We start from the raw sequence: 10,689 nt of genomic DNA on the forward strand, positions 1-10,689 counted from the left end.
TTACAATATACATTAATGATCTGGAAGAAGGTACTGAAGGCACTGTTGCTAAGTTTGCAAATGATACAAAGATCTGTAGAAGGACAGGTAGTATTGAGGAAGCAAGGGGGCTGCAGAAGGACTTGGACAAGCTAGGAGAGTGGGCAATGAAGTGGCAAATGAAATACAATGTGGAAAAGTGTGAGGTTATGCACTTTGGAAGGAGGAATCTAGGCATAGACTATTTTCTAAATGGGGAAATGCTTCGGAAAGCAGAAGCACAAAGGGACTTGGGAGTCCTTGTTCACGATTCTCTTAAGGTTAATGTGCAAGTTCAGTCGGCAGTTAGGAAGGCAAATGCAATGTTAGCATTCATGTCAAGAAGGCGAGAATACAAGACCAGAGATGTACTTCTGAGGCTGTATAAGGCTCTGGTCAGACACCATTTGGAGTATTGTGAGCAGTTTTGGGCCCCATATCTAAGGAAGGATGTGCTGGCCTTGGAAAGGGTCCAGAGGAGGTTCACAAGAAAGATCCCTGGAATGAAGAACTTGTCATATGAGGAACGTTTGAAGACTGGGTCTGTACTCGTTCGGAGTTTATAAGGATGAGAGGGGATCTTATTGATACAAGATACTGCGAGGCCCAGATAGAGTGGACGTGGAGAGGCTGTTTCCACTTGTAGGAAAAACTAGAACCAGAGGACACCATCTCAGATTAAAGGGACGATCCTTTAAAACAGAGATGAGGAGACATTTTTTCAGCCAGAATCTGTGGAACTCTTTGCCGCAGAAAGCTGTGGAGGCCAGTTCATTGAGTGTCTTTAAGACAGAGATAGATAGGTTCTTGATTAATAAGGGGATCAGGGGTTATGGGGAGAAGGCAGGAGAATGGGGATGAGAAAATATCAGCCATGATTGAATGATGGAGCAGACTCTGGGCCAAGTGGCCTAATTCTGCTCCTATGTCTTATGTTCTTATGGTCTTAAGACAAAGGAATACTGAAAGGAGAGCTGGAAAGCCTAGAGGCAGATTCTTGCTAAAACAGCTGAGAGAAAACCATGGTTGAATGGACATTTGGAAAACCTGAAGGTGAGATCCTCGATAAAAATAGTTGATGGAAAGCATGTCCATTTGAGGGTGGAGTTTGGAAGCACTCGTATTACAAGCATCTGGGGGGAATTTGAGGAGAAACTCACTGATCAATTGAGTGGCATCTGCCACTTTTTTCAGAATGGGGTGTTGTCTGACCACTGTTAGACTGTGTGGTTACAGGGACTGTGTGACTATTGAGAACTCTATAGCATAAGGTATATCGTGTGGCCGGAGTTATCCTTGAAATCGGTGTGCATTTGTGAAGATAAGCGGAGGTGTGAAAGGAGTGTTGATTTATCGTCAAACTTTTCATTTTCATTGTTGTTAATAGTTAATTGGCAGTCTTGTGGCTCTATTCCTCCACGTTTTCTTTTAAAAAAAGTAAGACTTTATCGTCTTCTGAGCCAGTGTTCCATCTGGGAACTTCCTGCCCAGTAGTAACACCAAATGGGATTGAAACAGTTTGGCCACAGTAATCTTTAGGAGTTTGACAATAACAGCATGTTCAAGCACCTGCTGCAACAAAGTTGTCGCCATGTTACAGTTTACGTTGGCCAAATCATTATCCAAAATAAAATCTACCCCTTCAATAGATAAACTGGGAACAATTGCCATAGTAACAATTTTATTTACTCGGTCACTTTGTATATTGGGTTGAAACAAGGAAACAGTTCATAAATCTCATTATATCCCCTGTTATCAAACCATCTGAAACACAAATTGTATCATCAGCCGCCGTCAATGATTGATCTTCCCCCGTGTCCCAAAATATGAATATGTTTACTCCTTTTGTTGGAGGAGTAGGGCAACATTTCTCCCTTCGAGACAAAATCTCTATAGCCTTCAGTAGTCTGACTCACTTTAGCAGTAGTCAAGGAGAAATTCCCCCTTTCTAGTAGGGTCAAAGAGAACATGTTTCTCCTGCACAATTGTGTCACAGTAGCACAGTGGCTAGCACTGTTGCTTCACAGCAGCAGGCTCCCAGGTTCAGTTCCCAGCTTGGGTCATTGTCGGTGCAGAGTCTGCACATTCTCCCCGTGTCTGCGTGGATTTCCTCCGGGTGCTCCGGTTTCCTCCCACAAGTCCAGAAAGACGTGCCGTGAGGTGAATTGGACATTCTGAATTCTCCCTCAGTGTACCCGAACAGGCGCCCGAATGTGGCGACTAGGGGATTTTCACATTGCCTTGATTGCTGTGTTAATGTAAGCCTACTTGTGACAATAAAGATTATTATTATGGTTTTTACACTCATTTCTTTTTCTGGTACAACCTTTTCTGAGATTTCTAAAGCTTTCCTATTACTGCTACCGGTTTACTGCTCAGCTTCTATCAATGAACTTTGAAATGCTCTGTCTTACAGCAATAAAAACATACCAGTTTATTTTCATCCATTTGATTCTCTCCAGTACTGACTGGAACAGCTTATTCCATTTCCCTAAAGCTAGAATGCTTTCTGTTCCTCAAGCTTCCCAGTGGCTTTATAATTGAAGAACCACTGCACTCTCGTTGCCTATGTGACATATACTCACCTACTATAACCGCTGCTTCCCATACCTTAGAAACCCTACGGTCTTCCAGGAGTGAATTAATAGCTATTGGGATGTTATTTAGAAATTCTTCCAGTATCATTACTTTCCTCACATTCTCAAAATGTTATTCTAACTCCCAAGAGTCAAAACCACCGGTCCCACAACATTTATTTTCCCCTAGCAAATTTTACAAATGTTTCATTTGGTCATTCTTTAAAATTAGAAATTTCAACTAATATGCTTCAGGGACCAGCTCATAAGCATTAAGTACTGCAGTTTTCGCGACCTCATAATCTGAAGATTGTTCACCAAAAGACTAGGCTACACATCCAAATCCTTCTGCACCAAAACACTTTGCAAAATGAGAGACCAGGGGCGGGATTCTCCGACCCCCCACCGGGCCGGAGAATCGCGCCGGTTTTTCGGCGGGGGCGGGAATCGCGCCGCACGCCGTTGGCGTGGGGGGATCTGGCCCCGGGGGGGGGCCCCCTGGCCCATGATCGGGGCCCACCGATCCGCGGGCGGGCCTGTGCCGTGGGGGCACTCTTTCCCTCCGTGCCGGCCGGTGTAACGGTCCGCCATGGCCGGCGCGGAGAAGAATCCCTCTGCGCATGTGCTGGGATGGCGCCAGCACACGTGTCGCTCCTGCACATGCGCCAACTCGCGTCGGCCGGCGGAGGCCCTTCAGCGCAGGTTAGCGCGCCGCCAACCCCGCCGCTGCTGGCCTAGACCCTGAAGGTGCAGAGGATTCCGCACCTTCCGGGCGGCCCAATGCCGGAGTGGTTCACGCCACTCCTCGGCGCCGTTACGGCCCACCCCCTCGGTTAGGGGAGAATCCCGCCCCATGTGTCCTTTGCCTACTTTAGCTTTGTGGCCACCTTTTTAAATGAAATAAAAATATCTTTGAACTCAGTTTCATAACTTTAGGCAAGAGACACAAGGCGTGATTCAATGACCCTGTCATGCCCGGCAATGGGTGAATCGACGCAAGAGCCCCAAATCATGCTCCGTGCCAGGCGCCAGGTCGATCTTGAGTCACCTGACTCGTTCAACCCGGTGCGCTCTGGATCTCGCCCTCGCTCGGCGAGATCCAGATCTGAATAACCAAATTAACCTAGTGGATCATTTAAATACCCAGATGCCGGATTCACCTGGCGCCCGGGACGCAGCGGCCACACCTACGAGACCTCGCTCGGGCGCCATTTAGTACTTGTCCACACTAACATGGACCAGGCATAACAACACCTGAGGAGCCTCTCAGGCGATTGGAGACTCCTGGGTGGTCGGGACAGGGCACAGTGGTACCGTGCCACTAGCCCTGGCACCTGGGCACCATGGTACTATGAAACCTGGCACTCTTGCAGTGCCACCGGACAGAAACTCCAATATTTTATTCAATTTGTAAGGCTGTAAGGAAAGAATACTTTGCTCCAGGAGTGATTCCTTGTACAAATAGAGATATGGTGTATTAAAACAAACTTTATTATTAACACATTCTTAAAACCAGCTTTAACATCATAAAGAAAATAGCTTTTAAGTACCAGTTGAATAATGCTTAACACTGAAATGAAACACTAATTCCGAACTGCAATCCAAAACCCAACACCCTGACTACTTCAGTCCCAGGCTCCTTCTATTAACTACATCATAGATCACAGAATTTACAGGGCAGAAGAAGGCCATTCAGCCCATCGGGTCTGCACCGGCCCTTGGAAAGAACACCCTACTTAAGCCCACACCTCCACTCTATCCCCGTAACCCAGTAACCCCACCTAATCTTTTTGGACACTAAGGGCAATTTAACATGGCCAGTTCACCTAACAGCACGTCTTTCGGGACTTGTGGGAGGAAACCGGAGCACCCGGAGGAAACCCACGCAGACACGGGGAGAACGTGCAGATTCCACACAGACAGTGACCCAAGCCGGGGATCGAACCTGAGATCCTGGAGCTGTGAAGCAGCAGCGCTAACCACTGCTACCCTGCCGCCCATCATCTTACTAAAGCTAAACACAATGGCCGGGATTCCCCGACCCCATGCCGGGTCGGAAATTCGGCGGGGACGGCACGAGAATCACGCCATGCCACCCCGATGGCGGCTCACTGATTCTCGGGTGCCCGCGGGATCGCCGCTGTGCCGGTCGGGGGCTGTTGAAAGCGGCCCCCCCAGCGATTCTCCGGGCCTCGACGGGCCGAGTGCCCGCCAAGTTCATCCGAGTCCCGCCGGTGTTGGTTACGTATGGTCCCACCCAGCGGGACTTGGAGGTTCTGTCTGCGGGGGCCGTCCTGGTGGCGGGGAAGGTGGGGGGAGGATCCGACCCCCGGGGGGGGGGGGGGGGGCCTCCATGGTGGCCTGGCCCGCGATTGGGGCCTACCGATGGGCGGGCAGGCTGGTTCCGGGGTGGCCTATGTTCCTCCGCACCGGGCCCCTGTAGGGCTCCGCCATATTGCCGGGGGCCGGCGCGGAGACGGGAACCCACACTCGTGTGCAGACTCGCGCCAGTCGAAGCGCGCATGCGCGGATGCGCGACGGCGCGTCAACATTTGAAGACCGTTGACACCGGAGTGGTTCATGCCGCTTTTCATGCCGGCATCAGAACTTGGCCACGGGATTGGAGAATCCCGGCTAAAGTCTCTAATTATCTACTCCCCAGGGAACCGTATTTATATAAACAAAATTCCATTAGCCTTGCTTCAGGTAAACAATGTGCATGGTTGGAATGAATTATGACCTTTTACAATGCTTTAATTGCACCTTTGTAGCCAAAGTATCTGCTGGTCTTGTAAACCAGTATTTTTTGAAAGCATTGCCGCAGCACTCATACACATACTCGGCCTTTTGGCTAAGATGAAGTGTAGTATCTGCTCTGCCTTTTGGGCTCAGATCTGGTATGTCTCTCTTGAGACCATGAATTGGATTCAATTTGAATTTGAATTGGTTTTTGGAGCAGGCAAGGAGCTGGATTAGGGGTTCGCCCCTGTCCACGCTCTGAGCCCCCTGGCTTTGTTACTCAGAAAAAGTACTAACCCAGGCTTTTTTTAAAATTTAGAGTACCCAATTCATTTTTTCTAATTAAGGGATAATTTAGCGTGACCAAACCACCTACCTTGCACATATTTTTTTTGGGTTGTAGGGGCGAACCCCACACAAGCACGGGGAGAATGTGCAAACTTCACACGGTCAGTGACCCAGAGCCGGGATAGAACCTGGGACCTCGGTGCCCTGAGGCAGCAGTGCTAACCACTGCACCGCCTGCTGCCCCCTAACCCAGGCTTTTAACCTTACTGCACCAAATACGTATAATACAATATTATATCTGAAATTCCTACATTTATCACACTATCTCAAAATGCTTTATCTGTAACTGAATCATATCCTATTCAATAGATTTACTATCTCGATTAACCTTTTCTTCCAATTCCAGGTGCTGTGTTATTACCTTACTTATTTCAGCTTCCTCACTCCCTGCTTTTAAGTCTTATGTTAATGTGATTAACCCAGCCTTGGTAATTGTTGCAAATCACTCCGGGATAAACCGTTCCTCTCAGAAAAGTCGTAGCAATTAGTGTAGCAAAATTCATTGTGGAGATCTTATTGGTCTTAAGCTCAGCAAGTATCAGCACTTGTATTTGTCTGAGGATTTGAAATCCTGCAAGAGCTTCCAATTTGATGCTTGACCAGATCTCCAGGTTGTTGGTGAGATCTGGTTAGAGACCCATAATGTTTTTATTCAAGTAGACAAAGTTTGAGATTCAGAGCACTTGCTAATAGAATAAAGTCACACGATTCCACGAGTTTTGATCAAACAAAAAACATTTTTTTCCAATTAAGGGGCAATTTAGCGTGGCCAATCCACCTACCCTGCACATCTTTGGATTGTGGGGGTGAGACCCACGCAGGCACAGGGAGAATAACCAGTAACCTGGGGCCAGGATCGAACTTGCGACCTCAGCGCCGTGAGGCAGCAGTACTAAACTGCAAATCAAAATTTTACTATACAAGGCCAGAAAGATTAAAAAATTTACATTATCTATCTCATGCTCTAACATTCAGGGTTAATATGGGGTATATGTTAATTAACAAGCAAATTGTGGTCAAATACACTACACTGTACAATAAATAGCAAATGTGACCAATATAGAATCCATGGATTTCTTAATAACACATCCAGACCATAAATAAACATAATGAGTCAACCAATCTCAGTAAAACTCTATCTCTCTCAGGAGAGATTCCAATCTTTGCTTTCAAAGATTTTGCCTTGGAATTCTGTCGAAAAGTGGATCCAACGCAGACGTTGTCAACAACAGTCCACCTCTCAGGGTTTCATATCGTTTCCAGAGATTCCTTTCCCCTGGATTCCCGAGTATGCACTTAAGGGCAGGTTCACAAGCATAACTTCAGCTCTTCGGCCATGCTGAGCTGAACACTGCGACTGCAAAGTAGTACCTCTGCAGCACGGAGTCATCAACCTTTGGCTGCCTTCTTCACAAAGTCTGCTCCCTGCAGCCCTTTTCCTGTTGGAGCCTGTTTCTCTGCTCCTCTCTTTTAGCTGAACTGGGTCCCTGTCCTTCTTCTGAGACCCTTTTGTTTTTGGATCTGTCCCTGTCCCCTCTCCTTTTGGGGCCACTTCCTGACATCTGACTGGGACATTTGTTTTCCATGGTGCTGTGCGCCCAGTCACCTAACCTGTGCTCTTAGTTTGAACATATTCAAATGCTCTGAGACCTGTCGGGAGATGAAGTTCCCAATCTCCACCCTCAACGTTGTTACCTTTGACTTTGGGTTTCCTAGTGTTTAACAAGGGGAAATTACAACTGATCGTAGACCCAATGTTGGGCAGTCAGGCTGACAATACAGAGGCAGTGGGAGGGTTGGGAGAGGTGATGGTGTGGTCAATTTGTAGGTGCAATCTGAGATTAAGAGTTATTAGATGGACTGGCATTCAAGGTGAAGGTGAGAGTGTGATTGAGCAGATTAGCAGCGAGTTGTTAGATTGGGAGAGCAAAATCTAGAAATTTGAGAGTTTGAACGTGTTATTGTGAATAGCTTCTGGGAGTTGAGGCGGGTGGTGGTGGTAGGAAAAGATTTTTTTCCCCAGGGTTTGATGCAGAAGTAAGTGGGACTGTACGGCAGTTAAAGGGAAATGAATCGTGAGAGATACAAGAATCAGAGATTACCTTGTCAAGTCTTCCAGATGATGGGAGCAGAGGGCCATTGGGATTGTTAGGGTGAAGAGTGTATAATAATCGCTTATTGTCACTCATAGGCTTCAATGAAGTTACTGTTTCCCGTACCAGCCTCCCCGAACATGTGCCGGAATGTGGCGATTAGGGGCTTTTGAAATGAAAAATGAAAATCGCTTATTGCCACAAGTAGTCTTCAAATGAAGTTACTGTGAAAAGCCCCTAGTCGCCACATTCCGCCACCTGTTCGGGGAGGCCAGTACGGGAATTGAACCCGCGCTGCTGCCTTGTTCTGCATTACAAGCCAGCTATTTGGCCCAGTGTGCTAAACCAGCCCCTTGGGGGTGGCTAAACCAGAGTGTGGGTATGAATTTGGGTCAGTGGGTTTATATGGAGGGAGAAGAGGGGGAAAATGAAATAATTGAAGAGAAAATAAGGGGAGTTGAGATGTGGATTGATATAATCGAGGGTGAGCAGTCACCCGGTGCAGAGGCTGAGGGAGGAAAGGAATAAGGGATCTGGATGAGGAGTTTGGAGTGGGACTTAGTCAGTTCCCACACAATGAATTGGAAAGACTAGGAGGGAGTTGGTTGTTTTACATTTATATGTGTGTTTGTGTGTATATTTATATATTAAATTCAAGAATGTTGAAGCCAGTACTGCGTATATTTGAATATATATATATATTGTTTTTAGCATCGAGTACCAAAAGAATACCATGACCGAAATCCACGAATAAACCTGACATTTCGAACAATTTACCCTGAGACACGATGGAACTAACGACAATGTTATGAGATGAAATGTACACAGACCATGACTGTGTGAAAACAAGCAAAAGAACAAGAGACTCAACTGGGCTTTGTTACTTTTTGATTGAAAGACGGACCTTTGGGCTGTACAGTCGAAATAAAATATACTTTAACAGGTCGTTGTTTCTGTTGAGATAGCCACAAAAACAAAATTGCACGAATGTATTAAGAGTTTGGCTGTTAATTTTGATATCGTAATTCCAAAGCCTTGGACTTTTAATTTAAAATTGAATATCTGTCTGGAGAGTTTCATCATTAGTTACACATTTGGGGAAAATACAGTTTGGATATCCTGTGTATTACCCAATTGAGAAGTCGATCTCGAATATGGGTACAGTAAAGTTGTGAATAGTGTTGGAAAATTTTTTTCAAATCATATTGTTTATTAATCACAAAGAGTTGATCGTATGGTAATATACAGTGTTTGGTTCTTCTCCCTATTGCTTCAAGGGTGAGAAGGTGTTCCAAATAAGAATGAATACTGATTGAAAGATACATAAAAGATGATGTTTGAAAAAATAAGATGCAAATATTGATAGGCTTTCACTTAATATAATGCTTAAAAGGCCATGGTTGGCATTGAATTTATGTATCAAGGTGCCATTCACTCAAACTTCAAAGTGTGGACTGAATTTAAAATAAATAAATTGAGAATTCAGCTCTAGATTTTAGCGGCAAAAAAATTACTCTACCGGACAAGCTGGTTATGAAAAGGGCAGGCTATTTAAAACAAATTTCAGAAAACGAACATCGAACAATGTCAAACTTAATTAACAATTACAATGCTATGGACTCATTACTTAGCTTCATGTGAAAGGACTCAAACTTTATTGTACATTTAAATAAATTTAGACTTTGGAAGGCAGTAGATTTAGTAGCCAAAAACTGGCAGCAAAGTTTGAACACTCCCCTACATCACTTTCTAATGCACAGTACGTTCAAGTTTTTAAAAAATATGAAACAGATTATAAGAAAACATAATTAAGGAAGGCAAATTTAAAGCTGTTTTTTTACTGCTGGCTTAACTCAAGGAAGTTTTATTTTCATTCAGTAGGTTATTTATTGGAAAGGTTTTTCTTGTCTTCCGCACAAACACTTGTTAAAATATATCGCTGAGCTACACAAGTTTTCTTGTTGCAGATTACTTTTGTGCACCGCACACATCGAGCAAGCATTACTTCATCATTTTCAAACCAAACGATATCAGTCAGTAGCTGAACCACGCAGACCTGAAATGACTTCTTTCTGCTGGTCAGTGCTGAGACAGTCAGGATGAATCGGAGAAATCGCGAATGGCCTCAGTGCTTCTCAATTAAAGAGAGAAAGATTTTGCCAGTGTTTACACTCCAAATTTCTGGCTGCGCCCCTGTGGAAATTGCGCCTCAGTTGAGGGCAGAAAGTGGTTGGATGTCTCAATGGTCAAATCGCCTGTTGAGAGTCACACATGAATAGTTACAACTTGAGCCAGAGTTGGGTGAGGAAGAATTGGTGCGAAGTGGTGCTGGCTGGATATATTTTATAAAACTAGTCTCAAAAAATATGCATGGCAACAGGTAGAATTGGTGGAATGTGTGATATAATGATGCATAATTGTTAAACATCAAATAAAATGAAAGATTTTGTTCAACCAAGCTGTCATCTGACTCTTTGCTGCAAATAGTTCCAGAAAAATGCTCTCTAATGCTCATTTTCTTTTAAAGCAGTGATGCTCATTTCTGTGCTTTTTACCATTAACAAAGAACAATACAGCACAGAAACAGGCCCTTCGGCCCTCCGAGACTGCACCGGTCATGATAACAATCTGGGCCAAAACCCTCAGCACTTCCTTGTGCCGTATCCCTCTATACCCACCCTGTCCATGAATTTGTCAAGATGTCTTTTGAATGCCGTTAATGTATCTGCTTCCATAACCTCCCCTGGCAACACTCACCACCCTCTATGTAAAAAACCTGCCTCGCACATCTCTAAATATTTGCCCCCCGTACCTTAAACCATTGCACCCTGATGACTGACCCCTCCATCCTGGGAAAGAGTGCCTGCTCATCCACTCTATCCATGCCCCTCATAATCTTGTAGACATTCTATATA

The 10,689-nt window shown here is 45.1% G+C and overlaps 1 protein-coding gene and 1 pseudogene across 3 annotated transcripts in view; both read left to right on the forward strand.

Moving 5' to 3' along the window:
- Positions 1–10,228, forward strand: part of alkbh3 (alkB homolog 3, alpha-ketoglutarate dependent dioxygenase) — an 86,161-nt gene extending 75,933 nt beyond the window's left edge. For all 3 annotated transcript variants that reach the window (XM_072466619.1, XM_072466621.1, XM_072466620.1), the window contains exon 10: positions 8,486–10,228. In XM_072466619.1, the coding sequence (XP_072322720.1) occupies positions 8,486–8,572 (87 nt within the window). In that variant the 3' untranslated portion in view covers positions 8,573–10,228. The remainder of the gene's footprint in view (positions 1–8,485) is intronic.
- On the forward strand, positions 5,426–5,650 carry LOC140384998 (U2 spliceosomal RNA; annotated as a pseudogene).
- Positions 10,229–10,689: the final 461 nt, after the last annotated feature.

This window comes from Scyliorhinus torazame, chromosome 10 (genome assembly GCF_047496885.1).
Source record: "Scyliorhinus torazame isolate Kashiwa2021f chromosome 10, sScyTor2.1, whole genome shotgun sequence".
Lineage (NCBI taxonomy): Eukaryota > Metazoa > Chordata > Chondrichthyes > Carcharhiniformes > Scyliorhinidae > Scyliorhinus > Scyliorhinus torazame.